This window comes from Equus caballus, chromosome 3, assembly GCF_041296265.1.
Source record: "Equus caballus isolate H_3958 breed thoroughbred chromosome 3, TB-T2T, whole genome shotgun sequence".
In the NCBI taxonomy this organism is placed as follows: Eukaryota; Metazoa; Chordata; class Mammalia; order Perissodactyla; family Equidae; genus Equus; species Equus caballus.
The window spans coordinates 85,954,924-85,979,492 of NC_091686.1; the positions used below are offsets into that span (position 1 = coordinate 85,954,924).

At 41.6% G+C, this 24,569-nt stretch overlaps 1 protein-coding gene across 10 annotated transcripts in view; it reads right to left on the reverse strand.

Annotated features, from left to right (window-relative positions):
* CWH43 (cell wall biogenesis 43 C-terminal homolog) overlaps positions 1-24,569 on the reverse strand; it is a 68,902-nt gene that overhangs the window by 23,227 nt on the left and 21,106 nt on the right. For 8 of the 10 annotated variants that reach the window (XM_070263866.1, XM_023638111.2, XM_070263869.1 and 5 more), the window contains 7 exons: positions 22,344-22,423; positions 19,040-19,145; positions 17,855-17,990; positions 16,049-16,198; positions 10,898-11,042; positions 6,605-6,666; positions 1,358-1,513 (listed from right to left, as the gene is read on the reverse strand). In XM_070263866.1, coding sequence (XP_070119967.1) covers positions 1,358-1,513; positions 6,605-6,666; positions 10,898-11,042; positions 16,049-16,198; positions 17,855-17,990; positions 19,040-19,145; positions 22,344-22,423 — 835 coding nt within the window. Of the gene's footprint in view, positions 1-1,357; positions 1,514-5,655; positions 5,919-6,604; positions 6,667-10,897; positions 11,043-16,048; positions 16,199-17,854; positions 17,991-19,039; positions 19,146-22,343; positions 22,424-24,569 lie in introns of all 10 variants that reach the window. The other 2 variants (XR_011437590.1, XR_011437591.1) reach the window with 1 other exon arrangement.

Sequence of the window (24,569 nt, forward strand, 5' to 3'; positions counted from 1 at the left end):
TATTTTACTTCTACTGTTACTGCTACAAATACTTTGCTGCTATTGCAGCTGCTGGCTACTGAGCATTCACCACACACTATTCTAAGAACTTTATGTGTCACTCAAACCTCAACTAACTTTAAGAGTTAGCCACTACTATTTTTCCCTTTTGGTAGATGAGAGATTTGAGGCTTGGAGAGGTTAAACAAGTTGCCCACAGTGACACAGCTGTTCACTGGCAAGAGTGAGGATTTGCACGGGGCAGCCTGACCCCAGAGCCCATGCACTTCACAACTCCATTGCACTCGCTACACAGGGCAAGATCAAATACAGGAACGGAAGCAAATCAAGGCTGGGTTACAGCTCTCCTTACATTCACTGCCCACACTTTGGTACAGTTTTTTCTTGTTGTAAAGAGAGACAAGGAAGAAAAAGAGAATGGATAAATGTCATTTTTCCCCCAAACAAAATGATGTCTGAGAAGTCTCTAGAGCCATTAGCTGGTAAGAGTAGTAGAAATGTCAAATAATAGTAATGGATAGGACATGTTCTGGGTTTGGTTTTGTGCAAACGTTTCCTCTCATTATCCAGTCATGGGAGGAGAAAAGCGCACATACTCCAAATCACATGTTTTACTGCAAATGGACTTCTCAGATAATCTCTATTTAAAACTAAACAAAACCCAACATATTTCACACGGTAGACTATCTGCAATGGAAACGAATTATCCGCTCGCCACAGTCTCAACACTAACTGCCCATTAGAATAACCTGGAAAGATTTTTCAAACCCCAAAGCCCAGACAACAAAGAGATGCTGATGAATTGGTCTAGGGTGGGGCCCAGGAAGTGGTAGTTTCTAAAAGCTCTCCAAGTGAGTCTAATGTGCAGCCAGCGCTGAGAGTCACAGCAAGCCAGCGATGCTAAGAGGCTTTCTTCCCACGTGGCTCTGTCCGGCACTGGCCACGTAACCCTAGGGAAGTTATTTCACGTTCCTCAGCCTGAGCTTTTTTACCTATAAAATGGGGATAACAAGAGTACCAACCCAACGAGGATTAATCGAGATAAGACACAGAGCACTGAACAGGGTCTGGGACACAGAACACTCAAATATGGTGCTAAGGACGGTGATGGCGAGGATGATGCTGATGTGATCTTTTGGCCTGAGCTTGGTCCTGTAACACGGTTCTCTGCCCCAGAAAGCAGAGACCATCACTTCAACCCAAGCAGGCTTTGATCATCTTTACCATGAGCTCGCTTACCTGAATGAACCTCCAGAACCAAATATAACTTGTAGTTCATGGTGGGATAATATTTAGGTCCCTAGAGGGGATGCATTGCCTCGTAACTGTAGTCTACAACATAAAGGAACTCACTCACCTGGGATTGAAATGAATTTTCTCAGGAACTTCCCTGGGGTCTGTGACCACTTTCTGGTTGTCTCTATAATCAACGGGGTCATCAGGGATGCTAAATTTAGCCATCTGAATTTCAGAGTCACTCAGTCCAGCATGGGAGATTCTTGCATAACCCAATCTGTGGCAGAAATAGAAATGCTTTGTAAAGGTTTTATCATCATACAGAAATCTGATGAGATACCCTCATTATTAGCCAATTTCCCATTTCTAACTCTACCTTGTACATCACTAGAATTAATTTGATTTAATACTCTAAATATTTATCAAAATATTGCTTTTATGATATAAATGAATAAGGAACATGCACATAGATTTAATTAACTAAACATACTTGACAACTTTACTCTACTTTTTTACACCAATGAATATTCTGCCTACACAAATTGCCTCTTACACAATTATGTTTTGAGTCAATAACAAGAATTCTTCAGAATGATAGGAGCGTATGCCTAAATCATTTCTTACCTTTAAAAATCCAAATACCACATGCAAATTTCCATCCATGCTAACAAGTCTAAAATAACAGATTTTATATATCTGAAAAAATGGCACATCCTGGTTTTGCTTAGAGCTTTCAGTTCTCCAGAAAATCAAAGCACTTTATGGATGTTATCCAAATAATTATGGAGAAGCTCAGGTGGAAAAATGAGAGAATTGTGAGCAGCCAAGAATTCCTTTCCTTTTCTTTGTTTTTGTTTTTGTTTTGGTGAGGAAGATTGGCCCTGAGCTAACATCTGTTGCCAATCTTCCTCTTTTTTTTTCCTCCCCTCACCCTTGGTACATAGTTGTATATCCTAGTTGTATGTCCTTCTAGTTCTTCTATGTGGGATGCCACCACTGCATGGCTTGACAAGCAGTGTGTAGGTCTGCACCCAGGATCCAAACCGGCGAAACCCAGACCACTGAAGCGGAGCAAGGGAAGTTAACCACTACACTACCTGGACGGCCCCAAGAATTCATTTTATTTTATTTATATTTTGCCTCTTCAAAAGAAATAATTTGGGGCAGGCCAGGTGGCGCAGCGGTTAAGTTCTCATGTTCCGCTTCTCGGTGGCCCGGGGTTCGCCGATTCGGATCCTGGGTGAGGACATGGCACCGCTTGGCAAAAAGCCATGCTGTTGTAGGCGTCCCACATATAAAATAGAGGAAGATGGGCATGGATGTTAGCTCAGGGCCAGTCTTCCTCAGAAAAAAGAGGAGGATTGGCAGTAGTTAGCTCAGGGCTAATCTTCCTCAAAAAAAAAAAAAGAGAGAGAGAGAAAGAATTGTTAGGGGCCAGACCGGTGGTGTAGTGGTTAAGTTTGTGCAATCTGCTTTGGTGGCCTGGGGTTTACAGATTCAGATCCCAGGTGCACACCTACGTATCACTCATCAGGCCATGCTGTGGTGGCATTCCACATACAAAATAGAGGAAGATTGGCACAGATGTTAGCTCACAGATAATGTTCCTCAAGCAAAAAGAGGAAGATTGGCAACAGACGTTAGCTCAGGGCCAATCTTCCTCATGAAAAAAAGAAAGAAAGAAAGAATTGTCAGCTTCAGTCATTCATTATTCAGTGAACAAGTATATATGAAGTCCCTACTACATGTAGGCATTGTTCTAGGTATGGGGGATAAACTGAACAAATCAAAGCCCTTGCCCTCATAGAGCTTTCATTCTAGTTGAGGAGGACAAATTAAATATGCATGTATGTGTGTATAAAGTCTATCAGGTGGTGATAAGAGCCTGAGCACTAAGGGGGCATAAACAGAGGAAAGAGGGTGGGGAATGCTAGGTGGCAGAGGTCGCTATTTTATGGTGGATGGTCAGAGCATCCCTCTCCGACAAAGTGACATTTGAGCAAAGAACTGAATGAAGTGAGGGAGCAGACATACAGATATCAGAGGAAAGGAGTTCTAGGGAAAGGGGACAGCAAATGCAAAGGTTGGGAGGTAGAATGTGCTCCGCTTTTTTGAGGACCAGCTCTGCAACGACTGGAGTGGAGTGCATAAGGGGGAACCTGAGTTTGCATAGGGAGTGGGGGTGGCAGATGATGCAAACCCTTGCAGGTTGCTACAAGGACTTCAGATAAGTTCTGAGAGTGTGATGGGAACGCAGAGGCTTTTGTGCAGAGATGCGATGGCTACCGTGTGGAGAACAGACTCCAGGCAAAGGGTGGTAGCCAGGAGACCAGTTAGGAGGCCCCTGCAATAATTTAGGTGAAAGACGCTAGGGGCTTGGGCCAGGGTGGCAGGAGGAGGACCTTAAAACAAAGCCTGCAATGACTTGAAAAATAGTGACAGAAACTCAGAGCCAGGCAAGCGGAGACAGCAAGTCTGCCTGCCGTGAAGGGTAAGAGAAGAGCAGTGATGGCAACAGAATGGGGTCCAAGCTGTCCGACAGGTTGGTGTACTTGTCTAAGCTCAGGGCCCAAATCCATGCAGGTCCCTGTCCCTAGTAAATCTAAGTTATTTATTTCCCAAATCTCTACGATCAAATTCTAATCTGTTTCATAGATACTGCCTTCAAAGGAGCTTCCCAAAGTCCTTGAAAATGAGGAAACTGAAAATCCAATCTTCTACTAAAACAGGGGATCTCTCCCTGTGGTCCAGTAAGTATATATTAAGTGCCTACTAAGTGCAGGACACTGAATTAGATGACTGAGATAAAGCCTACAGAATTGGTTTGTGGACAGAAACTGAAAAACAGTTGTCCCTAACTTCATTAATTTGGGTATTTTCAAAATTACCTTCCCAGCTGCTGTAGACTGAATGCTTGTGTCCCCCCAAATTCATATGTTGCAGCCCTAACCCCCTGTGTGGCCATACTGGGAGATGGGGCCTCTAAGGAAGCAAATGAGTTAAATAAAGTCACAAGGGGGGGACCCTGATCCAACAGGATTAGCGTCCTTATAAGAGGAGATGCAACAGAGCATGTGTGCTCACGTGTGCTCTTTCTCTCTGTCTCCAGCACTGTGAGAAAATAAATTTCTGTGGTTTAAGCCAGCCAGTCTATGGTATTTTGTTCTGGCAGCCGGAGCTGACAAATATACCATCTTTGACAGTCACATTTAGTGTACACACACACACATATAATCTGCCATCCCACTCTCCTAGGGAGAGGCAATAAAGGTCTCGGGCCACCAATGTACAAAGAGAGCCCAGGGATTAGCAATTAGGGGCACTGGTGCTATAAAGACCACTGTTCCTCGGCAACTAGCACTTTTGACAACTTGAACTTAGACCTATCTCACTCTATATCATAAACTGATTTCTGGAAATTCTAATATCCCTATTAAAACACTTTAATTTCAATTTAAACAGAAACAGTGTTTTCAATCTGAGGTATCGAATACTTCACAAACCTAACACTTCGGCACACTCCCTCCCAGCTTAGCCCTTTGGGGATACCAAGATAATAGTCAAGCCATCTCTCCTGCAGCCACGTGGGCATGTGCTGAGTTTCTTTTTAGAGTTTCTGAATTATTAATATAACCGGAAGGATCTTAGCATCTTGAGGGCCTCCTTGGCTCACCTCAGTAAGCATATGAACTGATGGAGTCATCCAGGAACCAAAAAAGGCCACCATTTTACTAGGTAACATCCAAAGTCCTTAGTAAGAGTCCCCAGGACCTTACGTGCTCCCCTCCCTCCCTGCCTGTACACTCCCCCTCACCTCCTCTACCACCATCCCACCTGCACACACTCCAGCCCCACTAGCCTCATTTTTCTTCAAACATATCAGCACTCCAGCATTTGGGCTTTTGCACTAGCTGGTCCTTATACCTGGAAGGGTCTTCTCCCAGGGAGCAAGATGGCCCACTCCTTCAAATCTCAGCTCCAATGTCATCTCAATAAGACCTACCAATCCTCCTATTTACAATCACAACCCCACCTCCATATTCCAGATGCTCCTTACCCTGCTCAACTTCTTCCCACCACACTCATCACCTCCTAAAATATGCTATCATGGCATTACTGATTCCATCATGCCAATCATTGTCTATCTTCCCTCTGCCAGGGTAAGGATCCTTCTCCGTTTTGTTTACTGCTATACCCCCAGTGCCTGACATGCACTGTGCTCCATCTATACTAGTTGAATGACAAATGGAGTAAAGAACAGGAGAACCTAACAGTTTGCTTTCACTGGGCTATAACGCAGAACTGAACAAGCCATATCTCCAATAGGAGAGAAGTCGACCCTGCAATTCTATTTTATTCCTAGAAGGCAACCATTTTCCTTCATAAATGTAGACCACAGATCTCAGAATATAAGCTTACTTAAGGAGTGATCAGGTCAACATCAGCCCGTCTTCCGGTAGGCAATGCCAAGACTCCTCTGGGTGATGAAGTGCTCTGTACGGAGAGGGGACTAAGGCCCAGAGAGGTCCATCTTAGAAGCCCACAGTAGAGCTCCCAGCACCGTCCCAAGGAGGGTAGTCAGAGGCCTCAAGTCAAACATCTCCAAACAGATTCTGTACTAATAGGAGGAGCCTGGTGAGTTTCGGGGATGGCCTCCAGCACGTTCCCTCCACTGAGGAACCCTGAAAGTGGAGGGACCTGTGAATCAAATCACTGTCTAGATGATCTGCCCCCCTTGCCTCTCTCATGTCACCTCCCATCTCACTCTACTCCAGGCACGCAGGCCTCCTTGCTATTATAAAAACACCAAGCCAGCTCCACTCAAATTCTGTACCTGCTATTCCCTCTGTCTCGAGAGCTCTTCCAGGATATAGGCAGTTGGAATCCCTCATTCCAGTCGGGCTGCCGCCTGGACATCACTCCATCAGAGACGCTACTCTGTCCATTCTATGTAACACACCACAGCCACCCCCGGTACCCTCATCCTTCTTACCTGGTTTCATTCTTCTTTTTCAACACATTTATCACCACCTCTCCTATTCTATTTCTTATGTGCTTATTTTCTGTCTTTTTCCACTGGAATGGAGGCTATATGAACAAGGATTTTGTTTTGTTCCTCTTATATCTCCACTGCCTAGAAGAACACCTGGCACATAATAGGTATATAATAAATACTTGTTGAATAAATGAATGAATGAAAGAATGAATGGTCAGTCCCTTTTTTTGGTATTAAACTTTTCTTCACTTTATTTAAAGAAAAAGTTAAAAAAGGAACTAATTGCTTCCATAAAGTTTTTCCTTTCAAGATAGACCCCAAAGATCCCAGTCAACAGATTAAAAAAAAAAACTAACAAACACCTATGCTCACCTGATCAGCCCTCGATACATAATGTATTCACACCATCTGTCTTGATCTGTGCTGTCAATATCCTAATAAAGAACAGAAAAGAGAATGTTTAAAGCATAAAAAATAGTGCTCTATTCTGAACTGCCAAGAAAACATGTGAGCTACAGTAATAAATACGGCTTTGTGCATGCTATTTTCTCGGTCTGGCTCCTACTGATCGGATAAGGTCCAAATTGTTTATTCATTCTACAGATATTTCTGGAGCACCTACTATGTGTCCATCCAGCCCCTGTACTAGAAGCTGGGAATACAAGGAGGAAAGTGGTCTAGATCCGGAGCGAGGCAGGTAAATCAGCGGTTACAATACAGTCGCTGGCTCCCTACAGCTTTCCAGGTCCCTCATCCCAAGCAGAATTTACGGCATCCTCATCGGTCATCCTATGCAGTACTTTCTGCACACCAGCTACACCATTCTGTACAGTTATTTGTTTATATGTCTCCACCCTCCCCTCCTGAGCAGAGGGATTCTTAATCACTTTGGCTCCCTGGTACTTAGCATGAAGCCTGGCATTCGGCAGGCACTCAATCTGTGTTTGTTAAATTGAATCACTGGAAATAAACACATTTGGGAAGTAATCATGAGTCTTTTTGATGTTGAAAGCTTGAGACCAGGGTTATTTTTCATCAGAGAACCAGAACATAAACATGTTCTTTTTCTATAACGTGTTGGGAAAACTCTCAATATGGAGCTTTTATACTGAAGAAATTTCCATTTTCTACTTTTAAAACATCTCATAAATAAAAAACACATCTGACTTTTTCCCATTTCTCAATTTTACTATTAAAATTTAATTTAAAACGTATTTTAAATACATAATTTAAAACAATGTCCTGCCTGGTGGTGCAGCAGTTAAGTTTACCCGTTCTACTTTGGCAGCCTGGGGTTCACTGGTTCGAATCCCAGGCGTGGACCTACACATCACTTATCAAGCCATGCTGTGGCAGGCATCCCACATATAAAGTAGAGGAAGATGGGCATGGATGTTAGCTCAGGGCCAGTCTTCCTCAGCAAAATAAGGAGGATTGGCGGCAGACACTAGCTTAGCACTGATCTTCCTCAAAATAAAAAACCATATTTTTAAATCACTAAAAGAATACACCACAATTTATTATCTATTTCTCAATTTTTTTTCATAAGCTTAGTGGTGGACACATGGATGCTTGTTAATTAATCTTTTCGATTACTCTTATATCACACACATACATAGGCCTTTTGTATACATGAAAAAATTATAATAAATGTTAAACATTAAATTAAAAAAATTTAATGATGAAAAAGCAAATAAATTGAAAGTACTGTTCTGATTTGCCTTGGGAAGAAATAAAAATTTAGTCATTCTGCTGTATATATTGGGAATAATAAATTATGAATATGTTTAACTATCATTTTATTTTACTAGGTTTTTAGAAGATGCTGTCAAATTTTAAGATGGCAGAATTTAAATACTCATTTCTTAAAGAGAAAAATCTGTTCATCCAAGCATTTATGATTAAAATTGCTCTCTGCATTAATAAACTTCCCAATAGAAAAAAGCCATATAAGAATCCACTGCCAGTCTTGACACAGCTTCTGACTGTGACAGTGGAAACCAACAGAAGATTAAATAAAAATCAAATAAAATTCCTCTTTCCTAACACCATGCATATCCCTTACACACACACGCACACACACACACAATGTAAGAATCCTTCCCTTATTATGATGTGATTTTTCCTTAGACTTGCCAAATATCATCTTGTCTAATATTCTTTTGTACTTTATAGACCGTGTATTTGGACATTTATCTTATTTGATTTTATACATACAGCCAGACGCACATAATATGTACATATAGCTACCACTCATCGAGTGCCTCCTACATACAAGGCTGAGGACTTTGCAGGCATTATCTTATAGTCCATCCTCATAACAACCCTATGATACAGTAGATATTACCATCACCACTCTACACATGTGGACGTTGAGGTCCACAGACCTCAGTCCCCAGAAAGGTGAAATAATTTGCTCCAAGTTCACACAGCTGAGAAATACAGCACCAGCTACGCTAGTGAACGATGAGAGACCATACAGAGAGGGAGCCCCAGCCAAGAACCAGCACCAAAGCCACAGACGTGAGTGGGGCCATCTTGGACACCCCCAGCCACAAGCGAGCCACCAGCTGACTGCACGAGTGAATCCAGGCAAGAACAGAAAACCACCCAGTCGACCCACAGAAGCAGGAGACTATTAAACCACTGCTGCTTAAGTCACTAAGGTTTCAGGTGGTTTGTTACACAGTGATAAATAACTAACACAACCTCTGTGATTCCACACTCTCCAGATTTTCCCTTTACTCTTCTGACCTTTCCTTAATCGCTGTCCTGAGATAATCTCCCTTCTCTTCCCTCACCCATCACCCCCATGATAGCCACATTAAATGTGGCTTTATCAGGGGTTTTCTTTCGTCTTATTTTTGCAATTCTCTAACCTCATGAGCAATGTTATCTGTTTCCATGGTTTCAACGGTCAGCTAGATGATGTCACCTCCTTAATCTGTATCTCTAGTCCTAGTTGCCCTTCTCAATTCCAGATCCACATATCCAGCTGCCTGATGGCAATTTCCATTAATATCCCACAGATACCTCAACTCAACCTAAAGCTGAACTCATCATCTTCTTTGCAAAATTCTTCTTACTTATGAATTTCCTATAATAACAAATGTCACCATCATGAGCTCTCTGACTAAAGCCAAAATCCGGAGTCTGTACTGGCCACACTTTCTGCCTTATCCTCTAGGGCAGAGATGAACTCATCTCCCCAGTATCTGCCTGGCCCTTCTTCCAAAGGTGTAGTATTTTTAACTAGGTATCGAGGTTAAATATTGCAACTCCCAACTTCCTGTATGGTAGGGTGTGGCCATATGACTAAATTCCAGTCAATAAAATATAAGTACAAGTGCTGGAGGTCAGTTTCCTGGAATTTTCCTTTAGAGATTTCTTGCATATGCTCTTGGCCCCTTCTTTATCCTTTCCTCTGTCTTGCTAACTAGAACACGGATGTTGCCATCTTGGACTGGGAGGCAAACTTGGGAATGGAGGCCTCATAAAGTGGAGCCCCAAGACAGAAGGAGCACACTCCGGATACCACAGGATGCCACACCAGTGCTGACTCACCTGCCCAGACTTCTACATAAATATACTTCTCTTAGTTAAACCACTGCCATTTTGTGTTTTCTGTCTCATGGAGAAAACCCTCATCACACCATGCTCTCTCTCACCTATCTTTCAAAGCACTTGATAAGATGGATAAGCTTTTTTGTCTGCAGATATTATCTCAAGACAATGAAGTCAAAAATAAAATGTAAAGGACCAAGAAATCTACTTAGGGCTTAACTAAATATAACAATTATATTTCTCATTATAAATTAAGGCATTTAACACTCCAGTTGTACAGCATATATCATATAGCAGTCTCCAAGATTTGATTTGTGTGTCAGTTCCCCAGAGCATGACTGTATCTGGGTACAGTGACAAACTCGACTGTTTTGGATCTGAACAGGTAAGTTCTAATTCAGTGTCATTTAGTGAGGCCCTGTCTGGCTGGTCAGCCAGCCTGTCTGTGTGCCATTTCATTTCATCTTTTACTCTCAGCATCATAATTAACTTGCATAACGTGGCAGATTGTATTTTCTAAACATGGCTAGAGTAACTGACTTTCCATATGGTATTCTTATAAAGTGACTTAGATACTCGTTGATGGAGTTTATGTTTCTCTCACTTGAATGTGAGCAAGCTGTGACAATGGCAGAAGTCACACTACATGACTTACAAGGCTAGGTCATACAAGGCAATACAGCTTCTTCCTGGTTCTCTTGGGACACACACTCTTGGAAGCCAGCCATCATGCAAGGAGGAAGTCCAAGTAGCTCATGGATGCCACCCAGGACCCCAAGCCCAAAGCCCCAGGGGATCTTGTATTCAACAGCCAGCAACTTGCCACTTCTGAGTCATCTGCAAAATGGCTCCTGCAGGCCCCAGTGGAGCCATCTAGCGGCACGGAGCAGAAATGAGCTGTCCCCACTGAGCCCTGTCCAAATGGCAGATTCATGAGCAAATAGATGACTACTGTTATTTAAAACCAGTATGTTTTTCAGTGGTTTTCTATGCACCAGTAGGTAATCAGAATACATATTAAATAGTTGGAGTGGGATTTTTTTTTAAACATGGAGAAACATTTTACTTAATAAATCAGAAATCGTATTAAGATTGTGTTACCTTCACATTACCGTGTTCAACAAGCTGCAGATAATCCCTGGAACCAGGTGCTGAAGTGACATATCCCAGAAATATCACTCGATTAGAGCTACTTTTCAGTAGTTTTGAAACAGCAATAGCCTGAAGTTTCCTGTCGAGGTCATCTCTAAAAAAATGCAAAAATGTACCTCTTTATCGTATTTGCAAAAACAATTTTTAAAAAGTCTTAGGTTCCTAAGTTCCCAAAGAATATCTTCAAGCAGTGCACAAAACCAGAGTCACTCCTGCTTCGGCAAATGTCTTAATGTACAAACGAACAAGGCAGAGACACTGTTTCCACAGAGTAAGCCAACAAATTCTGACTAAGAACAACATGATCTTTCCCCACAAATCATTTGGAATCGAGTTGATTTAAATATCAACTCTAAAAATAGCATTTGTTTGATTTTTCATCAGACCTGGTCATCAGTATGACATCTAAAGACTAGTAGTCAAAAAAGAAAAAAAAAAGATCCTAAAGTACTGGTAGAGGGAGAATCCTAACCTTCACAGAACATACCAGGCTTATATAACCTACTCAGCTCCTTCAGCTGAACACCTTCTAAAAGCCTCGCTGGCTCTGCTGGTCAAATACTGGCTACACATGATGTTTTTATTATGCTAAGCACTGCAGATGTATAACTGAGATAATTAGGCAGGTACATCAAACTTTTGGGTGGTTTATGGTCAGTCTGTTTGGGAAAAAATAGGCAGATCATATCTGACATGATGCAGCCAGGAAAACTGAAACCACTCTAGGTGTTTCAAACCAAGTGAATTTAACACTGGGAAATGATTAGCGAGGCGACGGGAAGTCAAACAGGAGTCAGTGAGGCAACCAGAGTTTAGCAACAATGAGAAACCAGTACCACTTCCAGGGCTAGAGGAACAGGGGGAGATGATATTCCCAGAGTCCAGAAGCCAGCCCTGACTGGAGATGGCACTACGGAGAACGCTGCCCAGAAGGAGCTGGGGCCACAGAAGAGATTCAGCTGCTGCGTCACAATAGACAAAGAAAAGAAAGAGAGAAGGAGAACTACCCTGCCTTCGTCCCGCCTCCTGCCCTCCACCTTGCACTAGTGCCTCCCATTAGTGAAACCCACCCAGGAGGCAGAAGGCAACAGACTCTGGGAAGTGTGGCTCCCTGCAGGGTGCAGCCGAGAGGGAGATGAGCCAGGAATGGATCGAAGAGCTAACAGGCAGTAGATCAACACAAGCGTTTACAGAGAAAGATAGCTAATAAATGATCGTTAAGAAAAAAAACAATGACAAAGGAAGACAGAGGGAGATCACCAAGGACTGAGAAGACCAGAGAAACCTCCCTGAGCTAAGACCCGAAGACAGAACTAAGCTTAGTAAGAATGTGTAGACAGCTGAGTACTATTAAAAGATGCCTCGAGAAACAGAAGAGTGAAAAGAATGACCATTTGTTAAACATCCTTGATACGGAATGCTCATAATAACTGAGAGGCAGGCATTAGCTCTATTTTTAAACGAGATTAAGAAACATACCTAAGGTGATTTTCCATCTCCCCTGCCTACATCCATTCTTGGCCTACTCCATGCCCTGGGAGGCTGACCCCTGCGAACTTCATCTCCTGGGCTCCTTTGTCTGCTGATTTCCAGTTAGGTTTGGCCACTGGCGACACCAGGAGATGAAAAGGTGAGAGGAGAGAGAAGTCGGGGTATTTCTTCCCCAGTAGCTGCATTCCTCATGCCTAGGGGCCCTTCTTCCTGGCTCCAGATCTCATGGGGCCCTGGGAACACTACTCCCTCTGCCTGTCCCTTCAGCCCTCAGGATGGTAATGACTCCCCACTACTAGTTACTAGTAGTGTACACTAGTTACTAGTGTCTGAGTCACTCAACATTTCTCATCTGTTCCTCTGACCCTTCCAACATCTTGGTAAGTAGTCCCTTCATTAGGTCTGTTCCTTCCGATACATACAACCGACATTCAAATCTGGTCTAGAGAATTCCAAAGTCACTGCACCACAGATAGGGCTTTCATTCAAATATATTTTAGCAATATATAATTGGAAAATAATCTATGAATTTGGTCTTAAATTTTCTCAGGAGATAAATTTTATCCAGTAATAATAATAAGAATAAAAAGTATATGTATGGGTATAAAGAAAGGGGGGGAGAGAGGGAAAGAGAGAAGGCGAGGGAGGGAGGGTGAGAGAGGAAGGAAGAGAGAGAGAGAAAATACATTTTATGTTTCCTTATCTGTTAATATTTGATCAATATTTTGCCCAATAACCCTATTTGTGGGCTAAAAAAATAATTTTATCTGATTTTCAGAGACAAGAGAAACGAACTCTTGCAGATTATCTTACAACAGAACCCAAACTAACTACAGACTACAAGTTCTGTGCTCTTTCTTCTCTGTACATTTATGCAGAGAAATACATGAAAAAAAAAAAGAATGATGGTTCTGGTGGCTCAGTTAATTACCTAAAATTATCTCAGTTACGGTGTGTACCTAACTGACTTCTAAGGAATGTCGCTATTTCCTACTTATTGGTTGTACAGAGATATTTGTGTAGTCAGTAATTTAGAAAATCTTGTTGAATCAGCCAACAACACGCATAAGCATTCTGTAATTCATTCCTAATATGATTTCATGTTTGTACGCCATAATCACCAGAAAATGAAATCTCTAAATATTTAGTCACAGGAAGAACTTTTTATCCAGTCTTGTAGAAAACAAAGGCAAGCAAAAATATGTAATGATGGCTTCACAAACTATTCGAAGATGAACTTTCTCATGTCGCTGGTTGGCAGGCCACAGTGTGCATGGACAGGGCTTCTAAGGAATGACATCAGAGCTGTGGCTCTAAGGGAAAAGACTATACCTCCTACTGTGCTTGGGAACAGCAGGTGCTTGATTTATGTTTGATGAATGAATTCTGTTTTGAGCTGCCCAATATACCTGACATTTAGAACTGGCTGATAAGCTTCAACAATGACCAGCGTTAATTGAGCACTTAGTGTATTCATGTACTTTGCATGAAGAAATATATCTCATTTAATTCTCCCAAGGACCCTATGATTTGGTAGGATTATTGTTCCTGACTTACAGATGAGGAAACCAAGGCTCAACGTAGATCAATAACTTGGTGAGAGGATATATCTTGAATTAGGATCGAAACCAGCTTCTCTAGCCCCAGGTTCTGGAACTCCATGCTTCTAACCATTAAACTATGTTACTCCTTGCCCTCGAGTTACATCTCCTCTGTAAGTGTTAGCTATTATTCTTACTGCTGTTGTTGTCATTATTATTAAATCAAGTGAGTAAGACAGCAACTAAAGGATACGGTGTTAACCAGAGAGTTTTAAATATGTGGTTCACAGAAAGTTAGCAAAGGTAATCCTTCTCTCATCTTTTCCAAACCACATTCTGAGGGCTAACTTTTTCTCTTCTCTTCCCTTTCGAGTGGAGGAGGCTGGAGGGAGTTGCAGGGAAAAACGCAAAGGAACAATGGGAAGGAGTGGACTCAACTGTTTCTTAGGTTGAGATTCTGCAATCTTTAAATACAAAAGTGCCTATTTTTTACAAGATAAACCTAATTCGAGTGCAACTTAAGGTCAGTGGAATGATTTTTGAATGCCTATACTTGCTACGTGAAAATTACCAGGACAAACAGAGGCATTTCCACAAACAGCTTATGAATAGGATATGAACCATCTATATTATCCATCCCCAAACACCCTTCTTATTTCTAAGGAGACAAGCAAGGGTCCAACGAGCAAAGGGCTCACATTAATGACATTTGGAGTTTGTTTATATTAATTATGCTCCAACTAATTTCAGAAAATATTCAAGTATGCTTTCACAGATCCATATAACACTGTGAGAAAAAGTGAGGTGACAGGAAAATAAGGGTAGCAGGCACATTAGTTTTGTTCAGGTGAAACTGACAGGACAACAACGTGGTTTTCCTAACGTTCTGTTTGTCACTTTAAAGTTCTGGGGCCTCTTGTGTCATTAACATGGACAGGATCTGTGCGTCATATTTTACAGCACTAAGCACTTACATTAGTGTTTTCAATTATTGTTACAGAACGTTTAGTATGGTAGAGCATAAATTATATACTTTTATCTTTGCTTTTACAATATATTGTTGGCATTATTCATGACTTTTTTTTAGGGCTAAGCGACTGGTTGTGAATGTTATTCTTTGGGGATAAACTCATTCTGCCTTCCTCGTGCCTCCTTGTAGAGCAACTTTCTTAGGAAACTATCTCTGGCCTCGCTTTCACTCTTTACTTTTTGGGAAGACTTTTCTAATTAATTAAGTTTGGAAGAATTAACCAGGCATGCTTGTCTCAAATCCTTCCTCTCTCTTCTCCTTGGAACCTCCCAGTTTGCAGACTGGGTGTCTTCTGGCACATTCTCTCCACCAAGGGGAGAGTTGGGCAGGGCAGACTCTGCCGCTGCTCTGTGGGTCTGCTGCTCTGGCGGAGCCGGTTTCGTGTACGTAACGGGATAGATTAGCAGGTCCATGTGGACACACTTAACCCATGTTGTCTACATAGGTTTATCAGAATTAAAAGAGATATTTGGCCTCCCTGCCAGATTCCTCTGCCTACCTATCAGCTGATTGTGACAGCACGAGGGGAAAAGGAATGTCATTTAGTACCCTCAAATCCCAACAGTACTCCCATTGTAGTGACCCTGTAGAAGGGAATTTCATTTTTCTGCAGTCTGGTTTGCCATGCGGTTCCAAGCACTTGCAGGCTCTGAGTTGGGTCTACCTAACTCCTAGCTGTGTGACCCTGGTTGGCCAAGTCATCTAACCTCCAGTTTTGTTTCTTTATTTGTAAAATGGGGCTACGATAGTACTAACTTTATACAGAGTGAAGATTAAATAAAAGAATGCACTTAGCACAGCACCTGCTCAGCAACTGCTGGCTAACATAGTCATCACTGCTGCCCTGTACCATCATTAAGGACTGCCTGCATCTCAAATGTTTTCATGCCTGATTTTTAAAACCAGCAAAACAGAAAAAAGATACTTTCGGAGAAAAAAAAGAAGAAAGAAATAAAAGTCAATGCACGGAAATCAAAGTAATGTGTTAACAGTGTTTCTTGGCCTTTGCGTACTATTAGAAAGACCAAAGAAACCCACTCGTGATTCCCAAAGTGTGTCACAACAAAATCCACCAGTCTGTCTGAGATGTTAACAGTCAGCGTTATGGCTGGTGCGATCTCGCCCTCTGGTGACGGAAGAAGGTGATGCTCTGATTTCACAATTGGGTATCTTGACAAAGCCATAATCCTGTATTGGAATGAAAAGAAACGTGCGTCACCGTTGGTCCCACCATATCATGCAGACAGGACTATGCAAATGCATTAAAAAGGGATGTGTCACACTTCAAGCATCTCACTGAGGGCCATTCAGAGCAATACTGTGGCGGAGATGTGTGTGGCAGTCTGACAGCTCACTGCATCTCTGCTATCCAGAACATCTCTGTGTCATTAATACAATGCTATCAACTCTGTTTTAATAAGCGCTATGGAGACACGAAAAGAGCAGAATTGGTAATACACAAAATCCATTTTACTTGCATTGTTACTCTGGCAACATGTGCGTAAACAATTCTAATATTAATCAACACATTTGGGAATGTACAATCTTGCTAGCAAGGACAGAGAGTAACAATTTACAAACTTAGAAATGACAAACTGTCCAATAAAGACATGAAAACATGTTTCACCTCATGCTAAGTCAAAGTACTACATACAAAAAAGACAAGCAGAGCTCAGACCTCAGCCGGCTTCTCTTCCCTGGCCGTGTGCACTACCGCTCTGGTGCCCTCGCGGAGTCCCTCCGACAGGGCCATCTCGACAGGGATAATACCAGAATTTACATGTCCAGGTTGTCCTGTCTCATTGGACCTCCAGGCTGCACAAAACTGCTTACTGTATGTCACTTGACTGTCCGAGGGCATCTCAAATTTAGCACAATCCTGCTGCTCACCTGGTCATTCCCATCTCATGAAACGGCCTCATCTCCTATCAGGTATTCTGGTAAAAAACCTAGATGTTACCCTTGTCACTTCCCGGCCCCTGACCAGGAACCATCAGTAAGTCATATCAGCTCTGTTCTAAAATAGCTCCTGAATTTGTCCCCTTCTCCCCATCTCCCCAGCTCCCACTGTCATCTCTCACCTGTGCTGGCACATCTACTTCATCACCTGTCTCCCTGCTCCCGCTCTTGCCCCCAACAATCTGTTCTTCTGGGAACATCCAGAATGATCTTTTAAAAAAGTAAATCAGGTCCGATCTCTCCCATGGGTTATAATCCCCCAGTGGTTTCCCATGAAAACGGAATTAAATCAGCCTAAGTATGGACCATGGGGCCCTCTAAGATCAGGTGCCCACGCCTGACCTCATCTTTTTACCAGTTCCCCCTCAATCCCCACATTCAGGCACGCCAAGCTTGATCCTGCCTCAAGTCTATACTGGCGGTTCCCTCAGCTCTTCCCATAGGTCCCGGGTCCTTTTCATCATGAGGTCTTCAGAGAGACCCTCCTGACCACCCTACTTACAGCTGCACCCCCCATCGCCCCTGCCCACCCACTCACTTTCCTTTTCTACGTAGCACTTACTACTGTCTCAAATTATCTTATTTATTTCTGTGCACACATTTGTTTTCTGTCTCTTCACACCACAATGTAAGCTCCATGAGGACAGCATCCAAGCCAGACATGCTTGGTGCTGTAACCTCAGCTCCTACACTGAATGGTCTATAACGGTGAAGAATTGAAAATATCCAGCAACAGGGAAACCAGTAAGGCAATTACTGGAATTTGCACATCCTCAGCACCTCCTCATCCCCCAGGAAGCAGCCCTGGGGCAACTTGCTACTCCAGGCCTATGCTGCCTAGTCTTTCAGGGCTATGTTCAGCGTTAATTCGCCAGGTACACTCACCCCCAAGTGTGATCCCTTGTGCTTGGACCAAAGTCGGTATAGAAACCCAACTTCTCCCCTAACCACATAGTTAAGTCATTGTTCCCAATAAAGGGCTTAGAAGCATCGCTCTCCAAAACTGTTATGAAATCTGCACCTGTTCAAAAAAAAATGCACATAGTGATTAAGTACAGAAATGCAAAAAGAGTTAGCAAAATTTGATTCTGTAACCCTTTGCCTTTACTCAGAAATCAAAAAAAAAATTCCTAATGAGTCACTAAAGTGGCTCAAATCTGAGCTACAAGGGAATTTTCCCATTTTTAGAATGTAATGAAAACATGGGACACCTTGAGGAAATGCAGGAAAGGATAAAAGTGTAACTTTTCTAAATCTTCAAATATTCTTAACATCTTTCCCAAAATTTCAAATAAGCTTAATGCCTCTCTCAAATACCCAATTTATGTTCAGAAACCATAGAGTGGTGCACAATAGTGTTTTATTCCTGGGCAAACACTTCTGTGATGTTGGCACGGAAATAAGTTTATTGGTTTTTTCAGACTCTGGCCAGATGTGCTTTAGAGGCCTATAATAAAGACTAAAGGACTAAGAGCCAAGGACATTTTTTAGCAGCATTAGAATCATACAGACCCTCAGCAGTTTCTCAGGAGACATGCTTATCAGCAGGCATAACCAGAACAGTTCAGCCCTTTACATATCTTGCTCCACGTTCCACGTAGTTGATCTAAGAACCCAACGCCCACATATTTTAAAGGATGCTTCATACAGAGATGAATGCACCCCAGGGCATGGAAACTTACAAATTGGCCCGTACGTTCTTGAAAGCAACTTGCTTGCAAACGAGCATCACCCTGACCCATTCTGCCTTTCAATCTGACAGTTTTCTGGTCCCCAACAGTGGGCCTCCAATTGACAGAAGCCACCAGCAAGGGCATCTCTAAGAGCAAAGGCATGACAAGAATCCCCTGCAGATACCCAGTATGAGGCTCTGTTCAGACTCAGCTGAATTAATTGCTCTCAAACAGACAGATGTGGCTACAGAAGCTTAATCCTCCTGTAGATGCCCACCAAAGTAAAGCCTTTTTAAAAGATTAGTTTATGACCCAGCAAACCCTCCTCCTATTACTTATGATCTTGCTCAAAATAAAAGTAACAACAGTACCTGGAACTAAATCCAATAAGACTTACCTGTTTGACTGAGCAGTTGGGCTGATCTTTCTAGGCTAGACCATCCTTCATTGTCGTAGCCAAACCTGAAAGCCCAGATGGCGGCAGAGATCTCTGTGGCTGGTGCCTGAGGAATAGTTAATGGTAACTTAGGATAACTGAACAATGGCAGTTTCAGTGACCCAGTTATCTCCACCTCTCTCTTCCAAGATTCATATTTCAGCAACGAAATTTCCTTAGACATTTGCCCACGTTTAATTCATAAAAATAAGGAAATATTTGCTAGATGGTATTCTCATAATAAATCTTCTGTGAACTTCTAGCTTAAGCTTGGAAGGTAGGAGGACTGTTTGGAAAGTGAGCATTTATAATAAGTATTGTTTATAATAGCAAAAAATTCTAAACAATCTGGCTGTTGTTTCAACAGGAAAATGAATAAATAAATGGTTTCACAAACATATAACAGAATACTACACAGCCCTAATAAATGAGTTAGGACTACATATTTCCATATGGATGAATCTCACAAAGGTGATTTTAAGTAAAAACGTTGCAAAATATATACGTCAGATGTCATTTAGATAAAGTTAAAAACATGAAAGGAGCCAGCCCCATGGCTGAGTGGTTAAGTTCGCACGCTCTGCCTCGGCGGCCCAGGGTTTCACCGGTTCAGATCCTGGGTACGGACGTGGCACCACTCATCAAGCCATGCTGAGGTGGCATCCCACACAGCACAACCAGAAGGACCTACAACTAGAATACACACCTATGTACTGGGGGGCTTTGGGGAGAAGAAGAAGGGAGAGAAAAAAAGAAGATTGGCAACAGATGTTAGCTCAGGGGCAAATCTTTAAAAAAAAAAAAGGAAAAAACAATATTGTCTAGGGATATATAGTATGTACTAACAATATAAAGAGATGCATGAAAATGACAAACAGCAGATTCAGGATAGAGGTTACCTTTGCACTGGAGAAGACTAAGATCACAGAGGGGGATACATAGAGGCTTATAATATATTTGTACAGTGGTCTGCCAATATAACTGAGTTATAAATGGTGTCACTCCCCTACTGTACTGGCAAGGCCAAGGGACAGGAGCCCACCCCTTTGAGAGTTCCTCTTTTGGGTTCCTGGGCTCAGCCAGAGAATGCATTGCCCAACCCTAATCATCCACCTCAAACTAATACCTACTGGTCTACAACAGGGATCCTGCGAAAGAGTATGGCTGGATTAGCCAAACCCAACACCACAGTGAAAAAACAACTCAAAGTGGACCACACAAGTTCAGGTTGGGAGAAGGATAAGTAGCAACCGCTTTGCATAGGAGGGCTGCTACTTAACATAAACAGTTCAACATGCTACCGACAAAGAGCTGGGCATTTCATCTTTATACAAGAACATTATTCAATTTAGTGAATGTCATATAAAGAGAACAGAAACATCAACAGAGATTTCAGGAGGCACGATTATACTCATCAAGCTATCCCTTTTCACGTAACTATATGTCTATAATTAACTCCGGATTTCATTACTCCAAAACCTGTTATTCCCTCATTCTTCCCATGTCAGTAAATGTCACCACCCTCCATCCAGTTGCTTAAGACAAAAACATAGAAGTCATCCTTGATTCCTTCCTTCTCCTCATCCAGCAACATCTAACCCATCAGCAGATCCTATGAACTATACTTTCAAAATATATTCTCAGCCTACCTGCTTCTCTTCAACCCCACTGCCACTGGCCCATCCAAACTTCCACTGGGCGACTAAAAGAACCTCATAATTTATCTCCCTGCTTCCACTCTACACTCCATTCTTCAAAGAGCAGCCGCATTGTTATATACCGTGTTTCTTCATGCTCCTGCTTGAAACACTCTGGTGGCTTCCACTGCAAGTAAAATCAAATCAGAACTGCTTCCTGTGCTCTGTAAGAGCTTCATCAGCCTCTCCATCCTCATCTTCTATCACTCTTCCCCTTGCTCACCAAACTTCAGCCCCACTGTCCGCTGATGCTCCTCAAACACACCAAGCCTGTGTCCCCTCAGGCGTTACACATGTTCTCTCCGCCTGAATCCTTTACCCCTAGCTCTCTGAACTGGCTTTTTCTCAACTGTCAAGTCTCAACTTAAATGTCACGTCCTCAGAGCAGCCTTCTCTAACCACCCGGACCCAGTTACTCTCTACTCCATAATCTTATTTGCTTCAGAGCAGCCTGATCTAAAGTGATAGCCTTTATCTATTTGTTCCTCTGAATACCGTATTTCTCCCCTACCAGAATGTAAACTCTATGAAGGCAGGGATCTTGTCCAACTTGGTTATCTCTGTATCCATGGCACAAGACACACAAGAGACATTCAAGAAGCGTATAAAATGGATGAATGAATGAACAAATAAAGAAAAGAACAGGTATTAAATCCAACTGTCATGACTCCTTTTGAAAAGAACCCCTGGCTGACATTAGGTATCCTCTTCTGACTGATGTTATATTGCAATAATAACAACTAACAATTAAGGGGCAAAGGAAAGAGACCATGCAATGAATTATTACTTATTCAGAAATAGTTACTGAGTTCTGAATATGAGCCAGGCACTCTATGAGGTACTGGGAATACAAAGGTAAATAAGAGAAGCGTGGTCTCCACCCTCAGTATAGCTTTTTATTTAATATGAAAAACTTGCCTGGTAATACAGATTGCTAAAATTCAAAGTTTTAGCCTCAAATTCTGTTTTAGCCAGAACTGTAACTCCAACTGCATTATGAAGCACATCCAACTTTTTATCAGAGCATACAGAAAACACAACATTGCAAACACTTACTCTTGCTTCTGCCCACCTGTCTAGAAGAGAAAGGGACAATAAAACATTCAAGCAAGAGAAAAAAGGAAGAGACAAGAAAACTTCCATGACCCATCCATACACAAACTATCCATAATCTACAAAATCAAAAATTACCTGTAGGATTTTTCTTAAATCAAAGAATCTCATATTGTTGCCTTCAGCAATATCTACCAAACAGGAGAAAGAAGCCCCTTATAAAATAGTTATTTCATAGTTTAGATATGTTAAATCATGGACAAAATAACTGCATACAACAAAATCATGAGCAGTATGCCCCTAATATATGGGCCCGTCCTGTCCCAAGAACCCAGCTTCATAAAATAACTCCACTATGTTACCAGCCTGGGACCTGAGAATTAAAGAGGGGAGATCCTGCGCCCTGAAGTCATCAGACCCAGGGCTAGAGTTCAATCGTAATGGTGACGTGTACAAATGTATGGATACACATATATAGCATATAAAGTTCTAAATCAAAATTGTTCATTACTTACCCCTTTGCCCAGTTTCCTCCCATAGGTTTTATGCCGTACTCCTAATCCCAGCAACCCCACACCAACAAGCAGCCACAAAACTAAACAGAGAGAAGAAATCGTGTTAAAGAAACCAAGTTTGTTTTTTAAAAAATAATGTTTACGAAATTATTGAATCTATTAGGATTCAATGCAAAGGGAAAAGTGCCTAATTCCTGGGTAAACTTTCCTGGGTGACATGCATACATAACCCATACTTTAAACTCAGGCTTCAAAGAATCTTCCCCTAAAAACGTTCCAAGGATGATGAGCTTAGAGTAAAAATAAATCATAAATATACACAAGAAAACAAGTCTCCACAAGAGGAACCAGCAGGAAAAACACCCTGCAGGATCAAGCCCACAAATACTTTAGATATTGGAACTTTTAGCATCAGAATATAAAATAAGCATACTTAACATGTTTAGAAAAATCAAAGAGGGTATTCAATATGATGACTAAGGAATATGAAATTAAATTAACAATCAGGAAAATGTGTAAAGAAATCAAATAGACTTCTAGAAATAAAATCATATAATAATCATTGAAATTAGAAACTCAAGAGACAAGATAAACAGCAGGTTATACAAAGCTGAACAGAGAATTAGTGCAAGAGGCAGCTCAAAAACAGAGGTAGAGAATATGAAAGAGAAGAGTGTAAGAAGATCCAACACATATCCAATTGGAGTCAAAAAAGAGAGAGAGAAAGAATGGGAAAGAGGCAATATTTGCAGAAATAATCCTGAGAATTTTCCAGAATTGACAAAAGACATGACTCTTCAGATTCAGAAAGCCCAAACACAAACAAGCAAGATGGGAGGTCGGGGCGCTCCACATCCAGATACATCACAGTGAAATTTCAGACCACCAAAACAAAGAGAAATCTTAAGAGCTGCCAGAAGGAAAAGACAGATTATCTTCAAAGGAGCAAAGATTACAGTGACAGCTGACTTTGCAACAGCAAAAATGGAAGCCAGGTGACAGGGAAACAAAATCTTTAATGTGCTGAGAAAAAAATAACCAACTACTAAAAGAAGAAAAACAGAAGGTGTAATTTCCAAACTAGAAAGAGGAGTGGGGAGGAAGGGGATAAGAAAAAAAGGAAACTCAATCAATGCAAAAGCAAGCAAGAAGAAAAAGAGGGAAAAATATACCTAGAGAAAGTAGAAAAAGCGAAAGCAAAGTAAAACGATAGAAATAAATCATAATATGTGAGCAATCACAACAAATATAGATTATGTTTTCAAGTTAAAAGACAAAGATTAACATTCTAGAAAAGGCAAAACAATGGAGACTAAAAAGATGAGTACCTGGAGCACAGGTCATGTTTAGGGTAGCAAAACTATCCTGTATGATACTGTAATGGTGGATAAATGTGAGCACAGAGCATTTTTAAGGCAGTGAAACTGCTCTGCATGATACTATAATAGTGGATACATGTCATTATAAATTTGTCAAAATCCACAGATGTATAACACCAAAAGTGAGCCCTAAAGGAGACAGTGGACTTCGGGTGATAGCGACGTGTCAGTGTAGGTTCATCAATTGCAATAAATGGACCGCTCTCGTGGGGGACATTGACAGTGGGGGAGGCTGTGTGGTCAGAGAGTACACGGGAAATGTCTCTGCTTTCTGCTCAGTTTTGCTGTGAATCTAAAATGGTTCTAAAAAATAAAGTCTATTAAAAAAAAAATCACACAGGGCCAGCCCAGTGGCATAGTGATTAAGTTTGTGTGCTCTGCTTTGGTGGCCCAGGGTTCGCCAGTTTGGACCCTGGGCATGGACCTACACGCTGCTCATCAAGCCATGCTGTGATGGCATGCCGCATACAAAAATAGACTAAGATTGGTACAGATGTCAGCTCAGTGACAATCTTCCTCACACACACAAAAAAAGAGTCACACAAAACTGTCCAAACAACTTTGTAAATAAATTGTTCCAAATGCCTCAAGTTGATGAATGAGTTAAAGAATTATGGTTCTTAGTAAAAATAAAGACAAAGATTGTCAGGATTAAATAGAAACAAACAAAAACTGCCAGATCCTGGTTTCAAGGGACATACCTAAAACATAAGAACACACACACAAAACTCTAAATTAAAAAAATTTCCCCTAAACTTTAATACAATTTTTTCAAATTATGATAGAACATACATGTAGGTGTTTATATAACGGTCTTACTGCTTTGTGATATTTCTTTTAGCTTCTT